The sequence below is a fragment of the Vanacampus margaritifer genome, chromosome 16 (genome assembly GCF_051991255.1).
Source record: "Vanacampus margaritifer isolate UIUO_Vmar chromosome 16, RoL_Vmar_1.0, whole genome shotgun sequence".
NCBI lineage: Eukaryota > Metazoa > Chordata > Actinopteri > Syngnathiformes > Syngnathidae > Vanacampus > Vanacampus margaritifer.
The window spans coordinates 9128178-9148681 of record NC_135447.1 but is presented as its reverse complement, the minus strand read 5'-3'; the positions used below and the strand labels follow the sequence as shown (position 1 = coordinate 9148681).

At 41.4% G+C, this 20504-nt stretch overlaps 2 protein-coding genes across 8 annotated transcripts in view; both read left to right on the top strand.

Annotated features, from left to right (window-relative positions):
* sptbn2 (spectrin, beta, non-erythrocytic 2) overlaps positions 1–10093 on the top strand; it is a 34649-nt gene extending 24556 nt beyond the window's left edge. For 3 of the 5 annotated variants that reach the window (XM_077545806.1, XM_077545809.1, XM_077545808.1), the window contains 22 exons: positions 47–266; positions 334–870; positions 1572–1774; positions 1855–1945; positions 2034–2180; positions 2267–2530; positions 2655–2879; positions 2954–3043; positions 3141–3419; positions 3509–3639; positions 3716–3920; positions 4006–4380; positions 4468–4712; positions 5494–5632; positions 5712–5796; positions 5901–6097; positions 6189–6316; positions 6412–6487; positions 7734–7906; positions 8225–8398; positions 8557–8599; positions 8683–10093. In XM_077545806.1, coding sequence (XP_077401932.1) covers positions 47–266; positions 334–870; positions 1572–1774; positions 1855–1945; positions 2034–2180; positions 2267–2530; positions 2655–2879; positions 2954–3043; positions 3141–3419; positions 3509–3639; positions 3716–3920; positions 4006–4380; positions 4468–4712; positions 5494–5632; positions 5712–5796; positions 5901–6097; positions 6189–6316; positions 6412–6487; positions 7734–7906; positions 8225–8398; positions 8557–8599; positions 8683–8904 — 4249 coding nt within the window. In that variant the 3' untranslated portion in view covers positions 8905–10093. Of the gene's footprint in view, positions 1–46; positions 267–333; positions 871–1571; positions 1775–1854; positions 1946–2033; positions 2181–2266; positions 2531–2654; positions 2880–2953; positions 3044–3140; positions 3420–3508; positions 3640–3715; positions 3921–4005; positions 4381–4467; positions 4713–5493; positions 5633–5711; positions 5797–5900; positions 6098–6188; positions 6317–6411; positions 6488–7002; positions 7081–7733; positions 7907–8224; positions 8399–8556; positions 8600–8682 lie in introns of all 5 variants that reach the window. The other 2 variants (XM_077545804.1, XM_077545805.1) reach the window with 1 other exon arrangement.
* A 2086-nt stretch (positions 10094–12179) lies between these two features.
* Positions 12180–20317, top strand: dpf2 (double PHD fingers 2). Of its 3 annotated transcripts, none has more exons than XM_077546271.1 (12): positions 12180–12291; positions 13883–14043; positions 14172–14279; positions 14375–14553; positions 14713–14805; positions 14890–14971; positions 15160–15201; positions 16696–16833; positions 16932–17063; positions 17138–17250; positions 17336–17411; positions 18428–20317. In XM_077546271.1, the coding sequence occupies exons 1-12, from the start codon at positions 12260–12262 to the stop codon at positions 18508–18510; spliced, it is 1239 nt and encodes a 412-aa protein (XP_077402397.1). In that variant the 5' UTR covers positions 12180–12259; the 3' UTR covers positions 18511–20317. The 3 variants fall into 3 exon arrangements, with proteins under 3 accessions (XP_077402397.1, XP_077402396.1, XP_077402398.1); XM_077546270.1 differs by having other exon boundaries at positions 17330–17411; XM_077546272.1 differs by lacking the exon at positions 15160–15201 and having other exon boundaries at positions 12181–12291; positions 17330–17411.
* The last annotated feature ends 187 nt before the right edge of the window (positions 20318–20504 follow it).

Below are 20504 nucleotides of genomic sequence, written 5' to 3'. Positions count from 1 at the left end.
ACTAATGCAGCATGATATAAATAATTACCATTGGTACCAACCCTAGGTGGAAAGAATTCCAGAAACTAACTGGTCAAAAGAAACAAGGCCTGGAGTCAGCCCTCAATATCCAAAACTACCACCTGGAATGTAATGAGATCCAAACGTGGATGAAAGAAAAGACCAAAGTGATAGAATCAACTCAGAGCTTGGGAAATGATCTGACTGGAGTGATGGCGCTGCAACGCAAACTCACAGGCATGGAGCGAGACCTGGAAGCTATTCAGGTATGTAGTAACCACTGTGTTGGGTATGGAGCGATGAACGTGGTAAAAATGAGTTGTGTCTTTCCAGGGGAAGTTAGATGACCTGAGAGAGGAGGCAGAAAAACTGGCCAAGGAACATCCAGATCAAGCAGGGGAGATTCAAGACCGCCTGGCAGGGATACAGGAAGTGTGGGAGGAGTTGAACGACACCATGAAGCGGCGTGAAGAGTCACTGGGTGAGGCCAGCAAACTGCAAGGCTTCCTCAGGGATCTCAATGACTTCCAGTCGTGGCTATCCCGCACCCAAACAGCTGTGGCCTCTGAGGACATTCCCACCTCTCTGCCTGAGGCTGAGAGTTTGCTAGCCCAGCACGAGAATATCAAAAACGAGGTGGATAACTATAGGGACGACTATGAGAAGATGCGAATGGTCGGTGAGGAGGTGACTCAAGGTCAAACAGATGCCCAGCATATGTTCTTGGCTCAAAGGCTGCAGGCATTGGATACTGGCTGGCATGAGCTGCGCCAAATGTGGGAGAACCGCCACAGTCTTTTGGCCCAAGCATTCGACTTCCAGACATTCTTAAGAGATGCAAAGCAGGCGGAGGCCTTCCTCAACAGCCAGGTTAGGAAAATGAACTACAGAACTAAGGTTTCTTTCAGATCACTGTGACCACAGGGATTCTAAAAATATCTAAAGAGTACACTCTGAGCTTGCTATGAGCAAACATTAGGTTGCTGGCTGGTGTGCTGAGTAAAGACTACCACAGTGTTGCAGTCATGATTGAGCTACAAAAGAACAGGTTGAAGCCTCTTCAGGATAACTGTTTAGAATTACCATTACCTAATAATAGTTCTTTCATTTAATAATCTAGCAATAAGGCAGATGAACCTAGACAGAAGTTAAAGGGGAAGTCAACCCCAGGTAACAAACAATCATGGTTCAGCTTGCGAATGTCACATGACCAAACTCAGAAAACAGGTGAGCCATGATTGATCGTTAGCTGAGCCTTGAGCAACTGTGATGTCATTTTCAGTCAACAGCAAATAACAAAATGGCCACCCCATGTGATCGATAAAAATGGGTGGACTTTGCTGTTTAATTTTATATTCCACAAAGGCAATATTAATCAAAACACCGTGTTTAGACTGTTGGGGGAGGATATAACATTATTGTAAAGAAATGTTTCTGGTTGACTTCCCCTTAAATTCTTTTATGCTAGAGAACTTGTCTTTTTTTTTTTTTTTTGACTTAATGTCAAGAATAAGCAGAATAGAATTCTAGTTGAGAAATGCATTTAAAACATTCCTTTCCTCTCTTTGTAGGAGTATGTATTATCCCACACAGAGATGCCGACAAGCCTTCAGGGAGCGGACGAGGCCATTAAAAAATATGAAGATTTCCTCACCACCACAGAGGCCAGCGAGGAGAAGATAACTGGTGTTGTGGAGGCGGGACGGCGCCTCATTAACGATGGCAATGCAAACTCTGATAAGATCCAAGAGAAAGTGGATTCTATTCAGGAAAGGTAAGAGTATTTTTTAAAACAGATGCCATTTTGCGCTTGTGAAGACATCGCATTTGAATTTTCTCGTTCACTTTGACCAGGCATCTCAAAAACAAGAAGGCTGCCAATGAATTGCTGGCAAAACTTAAGGATAACCGTGAACTGCAGCACTTCCTCCAAGATGGACAGGAGGTATGAATAGCACATCAATAATCACACATTTTGTTAATCACATGCTACATAATAAAGATGTTGTCTAATATCTGCTTTCTTTCTGAAGCTCACATTGTGGATTAATGAGAAGATGCTAACAGCTCAGGACATGTCATATGACGAGGCTCGAAATCTTCACAGCAAGTGGCAAAAACACCAGGCCTTCATGGCAGAGCTGGCCTCTAATAAAGACTGGCTAGACAAAATCGATAAGGTGTGACTATTTTTTCCCCTTCTAAAACCACACATGGAAGGGAAATCACAAGTAATTGTCATGCTTTTATTTTGGCTTCTCAACAGGAGGGCCAGGCTCTTGTGGCTGAGAAGCCAGAGTTGAAACCAATTGTTCAGCAAACCCTGGAGGACCTGCAACGTCAGTGGGAGGAGTTAGAGGGCACCACCCGCACCAAAGCCCAGTGCCTGTTTGATGCCAATCGGGCAGAGCTGTTTACACAAAGCTGCTGTGCTCTGGATGGCTGGGTGAAGAACCTCAAGGGTCAGCTGCATAGTGATGATTATGGCAAGGATTTGACCAGTGTCAACATCTTGCTCAAGAAGCATCAGGTACGTTGCAGCAAGTGATGTCTCATTGGTGACAAAAAAAAAAAAAGACTTATAAATAACAGCATGTTGGTTGTGTCTGTTCAGTGACTTGATTGTCTCACACTCTTGTTCCCTTCCTGTGTAGATGTTGGAACAACAGATGGAGGTCAGGGAGAAAGAGGTGCATTCACTGCAGTCTCAAGCCTTGGCTTTGTCTCAGGAAGATGCTGGACTTGCTGAGGTAGATGGTCAACAAAGACGCGTCACCGACAGCTTTTCGAGCCTTCGGGAGCCTCTTCAACTGAGGAGACAGCAGCTACTAGCCTCTAAAGAGGCACACCAGTTCAACAGAGACTTGGAAGATGAAATAGTGAGTTAAATTAGGATACATTGGATGAATGAGTATATTGAAGTTTCTGCTCATTCATAATGTTATTCCTATAGTTGTGGGTGAAAGAACGGATGCCCTTGGCAACCTCCACAGACCATGGAAAGGATCTTCCTACTGTGCAGCTTCTCATCAAGAAAAACCAGGTATTTAACTTTTAACTTTTAGGAATCCTATAATGCAGGAAGATGGGAAGAGATTTTCTCACTGTGGCTGATTATGTAATTTGTTTGTGAAAATCAGACGTTGCAAAAGGAGATCCAAGGACATCAACCCCGCATTGATGACATCCACAAACGAGGAAAGACTCAGAGCCAGGTAGACGGGGAGCGGCAGTCTGTTCTAGAGGAGCGGCTCGTTGAGCTGAAAGAGCTTTGGGACCAGCTGATTGGCGAAACCGACAAACGCCACGCTCGTCTGGTAGAGGCCAATCGAGCCCAGCAGTTCTACGCCGATGCGGCGGAGGCGGAGGCCTGGATGGGAGAGCAAGAGTTGCACATGATGTCGGAAGAAAAGGCTAAAGTAAGCTACGACGAATCAGGAAGAGAAGTGATTTACTGCCACTTGCCTTTTTACCTCAATTTTAAATGAATCGTAACTGTGTCTCTCAGGATGAGCAGAGCGCTCTAGTGATGGTTAAAAAGCACCAGACGCTGGAACAGGCACTTGAAGACTATGCCCAAACCATTCACCAGTTGGCCAACAGCAGCCGGTTAATGGTCACCAGTGAACATCCAGAGAGGTTAGAGAATGAATCACCTTTTTTATGACGGACGTACATTGCAAACAACTTAGATGGTATTTGTTCAATTTCACAGTGACAGGATCACATTACGACAAGCACAAGTCGACAAGTTGTACGCGGGTTTGAAAGACCTCGCAGAGGAGCGCCGTGGGAGGCTTCAGGAGAGACTTCGTCTGACCCAGTTGAAGCGTGAGGTGGATGATTTGGAACAGTGGATCGCAGAAAGGGAGGTGGTTGCCGGCTCCCATGAACTAGGACAGGACTATGAGCATGTCACAGTAGGTTTTATTCCACCCACTGCATATCTTGTTGATTATGGTGCTATGGGAAATGTAGCTGAATAAATTATTTTTCTTTCCACAGATGCTGAGGGACAAGTTCCGTGAGTTTGCTCGTGACACTAGCACAATTGGCCAAGAGCGTGTAGATGGCGTAAACGGACTGGCGGATGACCTCATCGAGTCAGGTCACCCGGAGAACGCCAGCGTCGCCGAGTGGAAGGATGGCCTGAACGAGGCCTGGGCCGACCTGCTGGAACTGATTGACACGCGCACGCAGATGTTAGCAGCCTCCTACGAGCTGCACCGCTTCCATCAGGATGCCATGGAGGTTCTCGGGCGAGTGAGGGAGAAGCGGGAGGCGCTACCGTCTGACCTCGGCCGGGATCTGAATACTGTCCAGCATCTACACAGACAGCACAATACTTTGGAAAATGACATCCAGGCCCTCAGTGGACAGGTAATCTGCTGATAAAATGTATACACATCTTCTAAGACAGGTTTGTGAGTGGACACATTTTTATTTCTATCTTCTTTTTACCCCAAGGTGAACCAGGTGCAAGACGATGCCGCACGGCTGCAAAAGGCATACGCTGGAGAGAAAGCTGATGACATTAATCGGAGTGAACATGCTGTGAGCTCTGCCTGGGAGGGTCTTCTTAAGGCTGGCGAATCCCGCAGGGTGCTCCTCCTAGACACAGTGGAGAAGTTCCGCTTCTTCAACATGGTGCGAGACCTCATGCTCTGGATGGATGGGGTCAACCTGCAGATTGATGCACATGACAGCCCCAGGTTAGTAAATAATGGAGCGCAAACACATTTAAGGGATTCTGTGGGTCATAGTAAAGCATTTAAAAGTCATTAAATGAAAAATTAAGGCCTTAAATGGCATTAAAAACCGTTGAATACATATTGCATACATACATGTCTGGATCGAGGCATTAAAAATTTTAATCCAATTGATGTTACAGTTGATGTTGTTCATGCTTTATTTTACGTACAACATTGTGCAAAGGAGTCACTATCGCAATTTAGCAATAATAAATGTGATTTTAATTTTTTTTTTTTTATTTGCAGTGAGTCCATGAGTTGCTTCATGTTACAAGTACCAAATGCTCTGAATTTGAAAAGTAAAATGTACCGTTTCTGTCACCAATGTCCAACATGAAACACTAATCCCACCTAGTGGCTGAAAATTACCTCAACACAAATGTATGACTCAACGATTTACACTCCTTTTAATTGTTTAGTATATCTTTTTAACTTCCTATTACTTTATGAATTACTTCCTATAAAATTACTGTATCGGTGGTTGAAAAAATTTAACCACATTTGTATTTGGTAACCATAGTATGTCCACTTTTATGTTAATTAACAAGAGTACAAAATATTGTATTGGGTATTAAGAACAGATATAACGTACAAGTAATTTGTGATTAATTGTGACTTAACTATGGAAATCATGCAATTAATTACAATTACGAAAGCATTACATTAGACTTGCTGATGCCGGCAGAAACTTCCATTTATTGTTGTAGTTACTTGTACCTTACTTCTCATCGTCTTGTTGCAGGGATGTCTCTTCTGCAGGCCTGGTCATCGCCAATCATCAAGACATCAAGTCGGAGATCGAGACCCGAGCGGACAGCTTCACAGCCTGTATAGACATGGGGAACACACTCGTCAGGAATAATCACTATGCCACGGATGAGGTCATTTTCTCTTGCGGCGATTCACCTATTACAACAAAAATGCTGACCATGTCATTACTCATCATTTCTTCATTTTCAGATCCGGGAAAAGCTCGCTCAGTTACAAGAAAAGAGAGAGAAGATTAACAAAAAGTGGCAGGACAAGATGGACTATTTACAAATTAGTATGTATTCACCTCAACTTATTTTGCCGTTTATAAAAGGGCACATTCAAGGTAATAACATTGCACGAATGTAAAACTCTTTTTCTCCTTTCTTTGCCTTCCAGTGCTAGAAGTATTGCAGTTTGGACGTGATGCCTCTGTCGCAGAGTCTTGGTTGGCTGGGCAAGAACCTCTTGTGCGGACAGCAGACCTCGGCTCCAATGTAAGTGAGGTGGAAAGTCTAATAAAACGCCACGAGGCCTTTGAGAAACTTGCCGCTTCCTGGGAAGAGCGTTTTGTCCAGTTGGAGAAACTTACAACAGTGAGTAGATGAATTCAAATATAATTGTGATCTAAGAATCACAGCCTAACGTCTTAAAGGCTTCAGTTGAGAAATCACAACTGCATTTCAGTTGGAGGAGCAGGAAATTGAGAGGAGGCGAGAGGAAGAGGAGAGGGCACGACGGCCCCCCACCCCAGCCCCGTTGGAGGAAGTGGCGCAGTCGGAGGCAGAAAGTCAAGTGCACGACTCTGCTGCCAGGTAAGCCAAAGGTTGATTTTTAGCCAACATAAAGCTTGGGTACGCAGTGTCAACATCGTGTTTGATAATATGCATTCTCTCATTATCAAACACAGAACCAGTCTAGACCAGACAACGCTGAATCAATCGGTGTCTGTGAATGGAGTGCACAGTGACAATGACACGTCACAGGTGAGAGAGACATTTTTTTTTAAATCATGAATGCGGATCCAGACTTGTGATTCAAATTGTTTTTTTTAAAAGACATACAGTGACCCTTTGTTGCAATAGACCAACATTTTGAATCAAAGCATTTCTTATCAATAATGCCTTTGTACTCATTAGTATTCCAAAATAAGCCTAGATTCTAAGTGTGTCATTCAAACATTGTATAACTGTACTGTTTGTGAGTTTATGTGCATCTTTGCATTGTCTACTTGACTTATCAGCATTGTCTCTTGTCAGATACCGACATTGTTATACTGTATGCAGGGCACTTACATCATCATCATTATCTGTGTTTAGCTCCAGGGGACATCCATGTTGAACCCACATTCTACACCGACTGCGTGTGGAAAGAAAGTAACTTTTTTTTTTGAACGTCTGCAGATGAGACAACTCAAAAAGAAATCCGGCATTGTTTTGTTAGTGAAGAAACCCTTTCAAAGTTAACACGACTTAACAATGTCCTGTTGCGTTTTTACCAGCAATCGCTATCGCTATCATTGTCAGTGGGATCGAAATCAGAGGCTAAGCGTGTGTGTAAACCAAAGCAGCCGCAGCGTGTGAGTACCACGACTTGGTCAGCTTTTGTAGCCTCCGCTCAGCTCCTGGTCAACTTGCAGCGCCATTGCTCCCTCGTCCGTCACTTGTCACAACCATCGCTTTGTCATGTAGCGTCAGATCATTTTGTTATGGCCTTTGTTTGGCGTTTGCGCTCCAAGGCATGATGCAGATTCATGGACAGGCGGTGTTCATGGATCAAGTATACATCTGCTCTTATGTGCTCATATTGACCAGGACACGAGTGACTGTAGAGTTGTGTATGTGGTGGTATTTGTTCAATTCATGTGTAGTTTGTCTCCTGTGACAGATATCTTAGCAAAACATGCACTCAAAAAAATGATTATAAAATTACTATACATGTCCAAGCTGTATAATTTCTGAAGTATTTATGACAGGTGTGGCGCATAAGTCCCCAGGAAGTATGGCTGTAATGTTAATTGTATGTCTCAACTGTAGAAGTGACTGCAAACATACAGTTAAACATACATACAGCGCTGTGATGTGTCATTATCCGGACCTGCTGAACTGACAAAATGATATACTTGAAGCGACCTTCATCCGAGCTTTCCATGTCAGCCTGTTGAATAGCTGCTTTGCATCCTCCAGCAACATTCCACCACCTCCAATTCACATTTTGCTCCCCCATCCACAGGGCTCAGAATCGGAAAACGGACCAGGTCGAGACAGCGGCTTGGCGTCCTCGCGCCTCGAGCCGTCGGCCACCTTACCGGGCCGAGGTGGAGCCGACGCTGACCCGGACACCATGGAGGGCATACTTTGTCGGAAACAAGAGATGGAGTCGCACAGCAAGAAGGCAGCTACTAGGTAACAAAAGTGTACAGCAAAACAAATTGTTTTGTTTTTTGAATTTTTTTTTGTTAGTTTTCATTAACTAAAATAACCTTGCTCTTGAGTAGTCTCCGATTCCAAGTACTGATACCACTAGTACTTTTGAATGGAAGAATAAAGTTTTCCCCAGAAAACAATGGCATTAATGGCAATTTTCTATTCCGTACCGATACCTTGACATAAGGCCTGATACCAAAACGTGGTATCGATACTCACATCCCTAAAATAAACTATGTGCTTTTTGTGCTAAACTCTACACTTTTAACTGATTTTGTAATTTGTATAATCTCCTAGGTCATGGCAGAATGTGTACTGTGTCCTACGAAAAGGAAGTATGGGTTTCTACAAAGATGGCAAGAGTGCTACTAACGGGATTCCATACCACGGAGAGGTTCCCATCAGCCTCGGAGAGGCCGTTTGTGAGATCGCACATGACTATAAGAAGAGGAAACATGTATTTAAGCTCCGGTGAGGGGATTATTGTACTTCATCAAATAGTGGTCTTTTAGAATGGATTTATTCCATCTGATGCAAAAAAAAAACAAAAAAAACAGCCTTATCTAATGAATAAATAAATAAATAATATAAGTCATCTCTTGACGATCATGTGAATGCTGTGTTTTCAGGCTCGGAGATGGAAAAGAGTACCTGTTCCAAGCAAAGGATGAGGTGAATTATATTTATAGACTTTCTAAATCAGTTTTACTTGTGGTATGAATTGTCTGATTAAAAACATCTTTGTCCACTTGAAGGCGGAAATGAGCTCCTGGATCCGCTCTATCCTCAATTCCATTCCATCGGGATCGGGAGACTCGCCCGGAGGTCCGCGGGTTCTCAACCGCGCCATGACCATGCCCCCCATCTCACCCATCTCCCCCGGCTCAGTCGACACCGCAGGCGTGACCATGCGCAACAAAGACGGGAAAGATAAGGATCGGGAGAAGAGGTTCAGCTTCTTCGGCAAGAAGAAATAGGACTTTTGTCAAAACCATGGATGGAACCAAATTGTGTTGGATCGACCCACAAACTGAAACGAGGCAGACGTAGAAGTCCAAACGACACACACTGGTCTCAGTGCAGCCCGGAGGCGCACTGTATTTCGACAGCTACAGAAAATGTACTTTTTTTCCCCCCTCTGGTTTTATCTGTCGCTTTATTTTTGGTTCACCAGTATTTCCCAACTCAAATGCATCTCAACCACGGAATTTCGCATCCAGAGACACAACACACAGTAATTAACACAACTAACGTAGGTTGAGGTGAGGCGAGGTGGTGTCCCGTTTGAGCTGTGTTGCTGCCGTGCGACTCCCCAGTTGATGAAAGCTCTTCTTTGTTGTGGAGCAATCACCTCAGACCCTCTGTTCTGCTTTTCAGCTTGATGTTATTAACCTGACAATATTAATGCTGTTCTGATGATTATTTATCTTTTGTTGTTGCTGGTTTGAAAAAGAAAAATTGATTTGATTATCCATGTCGTGGAGAGAAACAAAATAAAACTAGTGGAGAATGTTGGGCTTATGTATGTATTATAAATTTATTTTAGGAATGACGGTACTCGAGTTGTGTTTTTCTTTTCTTTTTTTTATTAAAATAAAGCCCATTTAATTTGAGCAGTCTGCAGTACGTGAACACAAATTAAATTGGGAAAATTATATATTTAATAAGCGGCTTGATTTCTTTCCTTTTTTTGTATTGCTAAATTTGCCTGAATTGATTATCTTTGGAGTGTTCTTTTTTGCTTGATTTGTGATTATTATTTTTTTGTCTGTACAAAGCAGAGAAAATTAGTTTTTCTAGTGTGTGTGTGTGCGTGCGTGAGTTGTGGTGATGTGGATTTTGCACGTCAATATTACTCCTCATCAAATAACAACCTGATGGATGATACTTTTTGGTACTAAATGCAGAGGAAAATGGAACACAAATACAAAATACTACTGGAATTCTTTTCTGGAGATAAATGCTTTTTGTTATGTTGTAAACTGGTATGACCAAGCAGTTTTCTTTTACTTTTGTTTCAATCATCACTCTGGCATTTGGTGGTTGTTGGTAGATTAAATGTTGTACGTGGCCGACATGGATGGAAGGCAACACGTGTCCAATCACAATTGACATGGCTTGTATGGATTTAATGTAAGGAAGCAGAATACAGTAAATGTGCTGCCAGAGTGTCGCCTTACTTGAAAAGATACCCCTTGACCCCATTCACAAACCTTCCTAACTCTCCATTCAAACACTTTCCAAAATAAGCTTTGACAGTGCAGAGATACAGAATGTTCTAATGTAATTTAATTGGGCTATGGACTATATATATGTAGCGCTAAAACATCACAGTGCCGTCAAATAGGGACACATTTTGAATCCTCTAAAATGATATTTGTGCTTTGTGGCATGATTATACTGTAGGTTTATCTTGTGTATCATCAACCCATTTGTGTGGATTTATACTGAGAACGTAATCGCATCATTATAACGGTGGGACAACAACGTTGTATGTAATTGGCATCTATAACCACTAGAAATAAGGTAGCTCTGTCTATGAAAAACATCGTTAGGCATTCTATTACACTCTTCAAATTGCTGTACATGTTAAACGGTACGTGAGGTAGTAGAGCAGTTTTCTATAAATACATATTGATAACTATTGTCACTTTCATCCAGGTGTCAATTTGCCTTTATAACTGCCAAAATTTAATAAGGTATCTTGATGACAATAATTAAAGGTTTGGGTTGCGTTACAGGTAATCACAATGAGACTGACGGGGAGATGTAAACCTACCTAATGGTTGCACTGGTTTGAACTGTAATGCTTGGCCTTATTTTCTAGTTCCAAATGAATGTGGAACCAGTACAACCATTGCTCCAATCCGAGTACAGGGTGACCAAACATCCACTTTGGTCTACAGTGCGAGGAAGCAAAGGTGCAAAAACAAGTGACCATTGGCACTGTTACATTGAGCACAATGATTCAAATGTCACGGTGGATCGGTGGTGCTGAGGTCAAAGGTCATGCAGAGTATTGTCTTACATCAACTCATTTGAATGTAAATTAATCCACTGCGGTTGGGCCAAATTGGTCATGGAAGCAAAAAAAAAAGTGCTCTCTCTCTTCCACCTTCCCATTAACACTGCATGCTTGAAACATGTATGTTTCTCCTCAGAGGACCTTTGACAAGAAAAGAAAGTTGGTAGGCTGCGAGAGCACTCGTGAAAATAAAAGTTCTGAATGAAGAACGGCTTTGATGTGTGAACTATTTTATAGGGGGGGGGGGGGGGCACTGGAAAGGGGATTTTTTATTTTTTTTGCAGAAGGAGGCAGGGTATTTGCAGTTGAGTTGGAACTGGTCATTTTTCATCCAGTGGTTTGTCTTGCCGCTTTGGATAAAACTTTCATTTTCTCTTTACTTTTGACAATGTCTGTTTTTTCCCTCTGTAGTTAACACTACTATTATCAATTGCTATTATGATCATTATTGCTACTGTTGTTACTATTACTACTGTTATTAATGCCACTTAATGCAAAAAAAAAAAAAAGTGTAATTGCTGTCCATTTTTCAGGTACGTGTCTGTAATAGCAGACTCTTCCACATGGTGTCAGTGTGCCGTGGAGCATTTTCATTACAATTCGAGAAATGTTTGTTGACTTGTGTATCTACAGCTACAATATTAGGAATAATAAAATCTGGTTGAATCAAAGAATGTGCTGCTTTTTGAAGAGTAAATTATAACGGGTGTTTTGGGTGGATTACTGGAGAAAAGTCTTTACTCCTTCAAATGTATTTTTATTCACCATTTGATGCCAGTGACGTACAATGACAGGCAGAACAACTAAACACTCTTCCACTAGATGGCGAAAGCTACAATTAACCTATGTAGCCAATTGTTTTTTAAGGCCAACTTAATAGCATTGTGTTCAACAAAATATACAGTAGTTACCTCTTCTTTAGCCTCTTCTCTACTGCTTGTCCTTGAAAATAGAATAAAAATGTTTACACAACAATCACACGCAGGGACAAGGCATGGCCTACGTCATATCATATCAAAACAACAGCTCTGTTGTACTGATTACAGCCAGGGGGACGACAAAAGCGTCACACTGCAACATTCAATTATGTTTTAAATAGTTTATATGTTTTAAAGAGTGTAGGAGGCCAAAAACGTTGATATTTTTTGATATCGCTATAAACGAGGTTCACTTTTTGTAAATGACACATTCTCCTGCAATGGCTAAAAATGACCACTAAGCGGTGCTAAGTGGTCACATGTCTGCTCTCGTCGTGTGTGTGCGGGGACACATTTCCCAGCAGCCCCTTGGCCCCATACTCAAGCAAGATGGCAGCTGTTGTCGACAATGTTGTCAAACTGTAAGTGTTCCACTTTTCCTACACATTTGTCTCACTTATAAACGACAAAAGGTGAGGACAACACACGACGATCATTTCGTTATTACGCTACCAGGCGCGTCGCTGGGTCACCCGAACAAACATTTCCAGTGGACGATTGAAGGTTATCAAACGCAGTCGGAACGTCGAATGTTCTGTTGGTCATGTCCTACATTGGAAGCTGAATAGTTAGCAAGCACGCATTTGACGTCTTGAATGTGTCGAGTCACTGTGAAAGGACAAATATATGTCCTGTTATGTATTTGTGTGTGTGAGAGAATTTTATTTATTTTATTTATGTGGATATTGTAATGCTATTTTGACAGCTAGCACACGTCAGTTGCTACCACACAAGCCAGGTGTCTGTCACGTAACTAGCTAAAGTTAGCCAAAGTTGGCGTTTAGGGGGTAAGTAACTTGGTGAGTACAAGTTTAAAATGATTTGGTAGCGAATTGAATATACCCTTCATTATGACAATCTCTTCTTAGTAACTTGCTGCACTAGTTAGTTTTGAGTAGAAGTTTATAACGTGCTCAACGACTCAATTTTCCGCGTTGTCGCACACTGGAGTTTTTACAGCAGGTGTTTTTGGAAATTTCAGATGCTGTCCTTAAATCCAGCAATTTTGAAGCGTCACCTAAATCTTCCTCAACTCCATTTTCATTAATAATTCATTCAAAAAGCACCTACATATAAAAGATTTTTAAAAAAAATAGTAATCTTTTCCTGTGGAACTTGTATTCAGCTATTCTCTCTGTGCTCTTTCTGAACTTCCCTTTGGAGTTGGGAGTGTTTATTTTAGTTGAAATTGGCACAAGTAATTTTAGTTCTCGGCGAAAGAGGCAGATTTTTTTTTCTGGGCTGATAACGATTATTAGTAGTCAAGGAGACCGATAACTGAAATTTGGAGCCGATATTTTCAGTAAAAGTGGGGGAAAAAATAATGCTGGAAAAGTTTTTAACAATACAAATTCAGACATTTGTTGAAATGTCTTAAGTCGTATGTTTATTGAACAACTTTTCAAATTATGTTTTTTTGTCTTGCACAATAGAAATCTTTATTTTAAAATTCTAACTAAAAGTTCAGGGCACTCCCATGGTCATCAGTATGTCTTTAAAAAGTTAAATAAAAATTTAAATAATATCTATAATTGCGCCCTTTAGTTTTCTACAGTTAATAATTTTTTCCAAAATGTCTAAATAACTGAAAAACAAAAGAGAGTTCCCAATGGTCAGCAGCATCTCTTATAAAGTTAATTTAAAATGTAAATCCATATTTCCATGAGGTTAACCACAATTTTAAATGAATCTATTATTGGCCATCAGATTTTTAAAGAAAGGCGGAAGGCTAATATCGATATTGGACATAATGCCAAATATCGGCGCCAATAATCGATCTATCCTTATTTTATGTATTCTTCAATATGTAATGGCTTCAACTTCTGAAACTGAAATTGCACTGTAGTACTTCTCTGATAGCTATCAGTCTAAAACAAAACAAGATCATAGTAGCAAGAACACTTTTTGAATATTGTCTTTAGTTAAAAAAATAAAAAAATAATTTGTCCGCAGGTTGGGAGAGCAGTACTACAGAGATGCCATGGAGCAATGTCATAACTACAACGCCCGCCTGTGCGCAGAGAGGAGCGTGCGCATGCCCTTTCTCGACTCCCAGACGGGCGTTGCTCAGAGCAACTGCTACATTTGGATGGAGAAGAGGCACAGAGGACCTGGTAGGAATCGTCACTGTTTGATTTGATTGTGTGTTAAATATGTATTAATTTGCCTAATGTGGCAACACATTTAGATGTAGTCACAAACATAGAGGATGGCGTTTCATTGACGTTCTGTTGTTCCTTAGGCAGGGCCCCCGGGCAGCTCTACACTTACCCTTCCAGGAGGTGGAGGAAGAAGAGAAGATCTCATCCTCCCGAAGACTCTCGGTTTGTCTTCCCTTCAGTGAAGTCAGGTACTTTGTAGCGGGATTTTCTTGAAGTGGGCACTCTGGTCCAGTTGCGCCTCAGATGGAATTATCAAACCGTGCGCTTGTGTTTGACTGCGCAGAGCTCGATTTAGGACCGAAGAAGGATGGGCTCCTGTCATCTGACGGCAGCAGCCTGGAGGCCTTGCTCAAGGGCGACTCCCTGGAGAAACGTGCACCCGCTGATCCCCGAGCGTCTGAGGAAGACTCCAACCTCAGCGACTACACCGCTGGCTTAAACCCTGCTGCACGCATCAGAAAGGTTCTACGCAAACTTAAAATAGTTCAATGTGACGTTTTCTATTTCATTTTATTGACAATAAATCAGTTCATCCTTTATTTAATGAGATAAATGAATAAAAAATAAACATGTATATAATAAAAGTTGCCACGCACCTTCACCTACATGTGTCCACGCCAGAAAATCTTGGAACCCGATGACTTCCTGGATGACTTGGACGACGAGGACTACGAGGAAGACACGCCCAAGAGAAGAGGCAAAGGGAAGGGGAAGGTGAACAAATGCTTGGGACAAGAACACGCTTAACAAATAGTTTTAGGGTCAAGTTATAATTTTCAAGGTTGTGTGCGTGTTCAGGGTCGCGGCGTTGGCAGCAGCAGCAGGAAGAAGCTGGACTCGGCGGCGTTGGAGGAGCGGGACAAGCCGTACGCATGCGACAGTGAGTGACGCCGACCGTCGGCCACTTTGTCCTGACCTCCTCCATCTTGTCTCCGCTCGCCGTAAATCTCGTCAGCTAGTGAAGCTGCCGTGGACTTCATCTACGTCTTAATGTGTGTTGTGTTCTACTTGAGGGATCACGTTCTTCTGTCTTGTCTGTGCTTTCTTGTCTCCTCCCCTCTCTTTCAGACGCTATCAAACAAAAGCATAGTTGCAAACCTTCTGAAAAAGGTACATCAGCTTCCTTCTTACATCGTCTGCATGTCGTTGCTGTATCTTGTGCTTTGTCATCGTCACTGTTGACTTTCATTTTTGTGGCTCGCAACCTTATTCAGAGGACAACTGGATGATCACTGCCAGTAATTTGCCGTCTTGACACAACGGACGCGCGTTGCTTCAGTTTGCTCACGTAGACGGAAGCGCAGGATTTTCCTCTCTGTGCTTCATCGTTTGTTTTTTCACTTCACACTGTGCACCATTTTGATATTTATTAGTATGTATTTAATATGATTTTTTAAAAAGTCTTTTTTCCTTAATTTTTATTAATGCATTGTAGATATAATTTTAGACAACTTTTCATTGATGTCAAATATGATTCAATGCGAAGTACATTTGCAATGTGTTTGCCAGGCAAACAATAATGTCAAGTTTAATATGACGGCAGTTTAAATGTAAAAAGGAACATTTCATTTCGTCTTGCTGAGGGCTCTTGGTCCCGCTTTCCTCCTCGGCTGCACTCCTTACATTAGAGCAGGGTGGCCAAAAAGTGCATGTTGGATTAATCCAGCCATTTTTCCCTAAAAGTGGCCAATTTTTTCTGTAATTCACCTAATAATTTTTGAAGATATTTCTACTAAATAATAAATAAAATATTATTTATTGATTTTATTAAATACTTGTTTATAAAGTATTTTTAACTTGTAAATAAAGCATTTAAAAACAAGAGAAGTTATGGTAATAAAATAAGCTATTAAAATATTTTACATAAATATTTAACCCTTTTTTTTTTTAAATATGTTTATTAACCTTATTTACAACAACCTGGCCCATTTTCTCTCTCTGTCCTTTGAGCATCCAGAGTTGCCCACACCTGTTTTCCTCTTTGACCGTAATAGGTCGCCCTTCCACGTCATGTGACTCTGAGGTAATTGCGGTCAGTGTGGTAGACGCCCGGCCGCTCAGAAAGTACTGCAATCCCTCCTGATCACGGCGGGCAGGAATGCAAATAAGAGGACGTGAAAGAAGAACTTTTGTCTTTGGGTTTTATCCGATGACACTCACACGCTCTCCTCGGCGTGCTCCTTATCCTCACGTACTCATCACTTCCTTTCGCCACACGCACGCTCTATTAACAAAACACTGTGAAATATCCTGAAAGTATTGAATTTGGAAAATAAGTTCGAAACAATTTGAATAGGACTCATTTAATTGCTGGGTGCAACCAAACCAATACATTTAGACGGTAAAAATTGTCCAGTCAATTTTTTACCGTTTATTTCATGCTAATGGTAACTGATGTCAATACACCATTAAACCAAATAAATAATAAAATGCAGTGGAACCTTCAGTCATTCAGATGAATGATATTAGACAGAATTGTAGGAAATGCAATTGTAAAGTGGCTGTAGTCACCTTTTGATTTTTGACAGCCAAAGGAAGCTCTTTGCGCCACAATACTGTCACTTAGTGGTGGTCACACGTTGTCTTTTCCGGTGTTGGCGTCAGTCTGCGGCAAGCGCTACAAGAACCGCCCCGGCCTCAGCTACCACTACACCCACTCGCACCTGGCCGACGAGGAGGGCGAAGACAAGGAGGACATGGAGGTCATCGAGACCCCGCCGCCGCCGCCGGACACGCCCAAAAGTAAGTGGTCGACCTTTTCCCGCTTGGCAGAAGAATGTCTTAAGCGGCGGCATGCTTGAGCTTCCCCCCCCCCCCCCCCCCCTGTCCGTCTCCATCAGCTCCTAAGATAGGCCCGGATGGGCTGGCCCTCCCCAACAAGTACTGTGACTTCTGCTTGGGGGACTCCAAAACCAATCACAAGACGGGCCAGTCGGAAGAGCTGGTGTCCTGCTCCGACTGCGGACGCTCGGGTTGGTAACGCTGGCATCCTCTTCGGCGGAGTCAAAAACATGGAAATGTGCTGAAAGAATTGTGGCGGTTTCAGGCCACCCGTCGTGCCTGCAGTTCACCCCCATCATGATGGCCGCCGTCAAGACGTATCGCTGGCAGTGCATCGAGTGCAAGTGCTGTAACATGTGCGGCACCTCCGAGAACGATGTGAGCTCGCGAACCTTTTGCCGTCGATGATATGACAAATTCTTTGAGAATGTTTTCTATATATCTTTTGTTTTTCAAGGACCAGCTGCTCTTCTGTGACGACTGTGATCGAGGTTACCACATGTACTGTCTCAAGCCTCCCATGGCAGAACCCCCAGAGGGTACGTGCACTTGTTTTGTAAATTTACTCTCTTCACGAAAGTCTGTCCACAAGAAAACACTTTTTACAACAAGGTGCCTGCTTGAAAGGTTTGAAAAGGATGTGATGTAAAGCTCGGAAAAGTACTCTCATTTTGTGTAACATATTTCAAAATGCTGGTCATTGTGACAAACTGTTTGGCTAGTTAATTGTTAGATGGTTAACTCAAACTATACATGCATGCATTAAACTTTTTTTTTTTTTTTTTTTTTTTTTTTTTTATGTTTCCAACAAAATATTACCTCCCATTGTGATGATGTATAATGGAAACTTAAAAATGTACAAAAGCGAAATGATTTTGAAGTCACAATTTTGTTTCAATCTGCATTTGTTGTAATTTCTCAGTGCTGGTAAAAAAAAAATTCAAAGACTTTTCCACAAAAGTCACAAGGGAAATGGGGGCAGGGGGAGCCCCCCTCCCTGCCAAAGAGTTAATGTTTCTAAAATATTGACAAAAAATTTGAAAACACTATCTGTAAATAGAGGCAACAAATGTGTAAATTATGTCATATTTTAAGGAGAAAAAAAGTCTAAATATCCAGATAATATTCTTAATTTTATAATTGTGGAAAAGTCTTAATTTTAATTTACTTGTCATATTACAAGAAAAAAAATATTGCATTTTAAAACAAAAGTATTAATTTTACATTAGTTTGATGAAAAAAGTTGTCAAATTTACAAGAATGAGTTAGAATCATATGTCTTTTATTATTTATTTTTTAGGAGAGAAAAAAGGGGAAAAAAGAAAAATGTCTTAATTTAACGTGAACAAACATGTCACCTTAATCTCATACTATAAATAAATGTTTTCTATCAGGACTGAAAGCAAAAGTTTGCGTTTTTAAACAGTGGTTATGAGGTTGAAAAACAAACATAACGAAATAGAATACAACATTAAGTAAAAATATGAATAGACTCAAAGGTGGACTCAATTGGTTGTGTGTGTGTGTGTGTGTGTGTGCGCGTGCGCCTCATTAGGGAGCTGGAGCTGTCACCTGTGCGTGGACCTCCTGAAAGACAAAGCGTCCATCTACCAGAAGCAGGACCCGCCGTCCTCGTGATGGCCGCTCCTTCTGCACACACTCCGTTGCACGGACGTCGCGCGAGTGTGTCCAGAGGGAGGCTGTGATTGGTCCAAAGGGGAAGTACACGCTACCACACTGGCCTCATGTCTTCACACGGGACGGTTACACGCTCCACCTTCAGGCAGAACTCTTGCTGGTTGGAATCAAGTAGCATGCCGTGCGAAACCGAGCTTTTCTACCATTTTTTATATTTCTAAAGTCTATCTCAGTACACTTAAGTGGATGGCAGTTTGGGTTCATTTAGATTTTGGACAACATTTCACACCGTCGCACACAGGCTTAAGATGGATCTCGTGTCAAGCTTGTTTAAATGGCTCCAAAGGCTTCTAGACTGCAGGGGAGGGGTCACGTCTTAAGTGAAACATTTCTCAACAAACAGCACTTTGCTCTAAAAAGGAGGGGAAATATGCTGCTCTTTGTTTCCCCTCTTTTAATTGACATAAAACTGCAAAAGATATTTACTAGCACTTATGATGCTATACACTAATATTCAAACATTTGGGGTCACTGATCGATTATAAAAGGTCATTACAGGGATGTGATTTGACCAAAGTGAAATTTTCTGAAAATTTAGCCGGGGGTCTGGGGGCCGCTGGCACCCAGCTAGGTCCAGGGCTCATGGGTTTTCTGTGTTTTTAAGTACTTTCAATGCACTCACATGACAAAGAAATAGACAAAACAACAGCATAAATTTTCAATGTATATTGAACTATCCCATAAAAAATGGCAGTTTTAGTCAACTCAAAATCAGTCACATTCGAAAACATTGGACTGCCTTTGCTTTTAAAAACTATCACTGAGAATATCATCATATCTAACTAATGTGATTACTAAGTTAACACATAAATAATGTTGAGGGGTTCAAATTTCATGAACAAATAATTGCATCATGACCAAATGAAAAGTAAGTCATATTAGAGCATACCACAAATGTCTTTGTTATAGCAGAAGATGTTATCTGTCGGAGTCATGTGCATACACAATGAACTACTAAAAAAAAAAAAAAAAATCAGATTTTTTTTTTTTGGGGGGGAGATAAAAAAAAAAGCGGAATTCTGCGAATTAGCAGAAAAATCACATCCCTGTCATTACTAGCTTGTAAATGATCACTTTTAATTGCTGTCTAAGATACTGTCACACTCAAAAAATAGGATTTTAAATTGTTTTTATTGTGCATCTCACTTTAAAAAAATATATATTTTGCCTTGACTCAGGAACCGTTTTTAATATTCATACTAAATGTATAGAAACTAATGATGGAGCAGTCGAACAAATCTTTAATATTATATGAACTAAAAAATAAATAACCGTTCCTCTGAGGTTTTCTTTGCATGGCATGCTGGCTGAAAAGCTCTCGCAGTTTGTGTATGTTTGAATTCTTCATTTGTGTTTGAAGAGTGCAAAAATAGCCCCTCCGCTGTCATTCCCGAAAGCTCTTTGGGACCTTTTAGTGACACGCATAAACATAATTCCTCCCACCAAACTAAAATGTTAAGGTCTTCCTTGCTGTACTGTAGCAGTTTGCACCCTTTTCTATATTTATTGTAGATTGCAGCACCGCTTGATTCTTTTTCGAGTCATTTGCTAGTCCCTGCTTGTGTGGAGAACGAAGAGGCACGTTTGGAGCTTCTTACAGGTTGGCGTTGGATTTTTCTAGACAACGTGTGATGTGAGTGTTGTTTTACTGCAAGATCACTGTAGGCGACTCGACTCCTCTTAGGCTGACTGATGGAATGTCCCGTTGTACTTTTCACTGTAGGAAAATAAAAGAAATTGCTAAGCACTATGATGTTTTTGTGCTTCAATCCGCAAACTAATGAGATCCAAGATGATAATGTTCTTAATAAGTTTAAGTATAACAATTCAACTGTTTGTTTTTGTGGATAACGTTTGTAGTAGTTTTGAACAGCACTCCATACTAACAACCATTTGTAATATTGTGGTTATTCATTCAATATTTTGTGTGCAAG

Coding starts and splice junctions, on each gene's coding strand:
- dpf2 (XM_077546270.1), top strand. CDS start 12,260: ATGGCAGCTGTTGTCGACAATGTTGTCAAACT. Junction 14,806..14,889: donor GAGGCAAAGGGAAGGGGAAG/GTGAACAAATGC, acceptor GTGCGTGTTCAG/GGTCGCGGCGTTGGCAGCAG. Junction 15,202..16,695: donor TTGCAAACCTTCTGAAAAAG/GTACATCAGCTT, acceptor TGTTGGCGTCAG/TCTGCGGCAAGCGCTACAAG.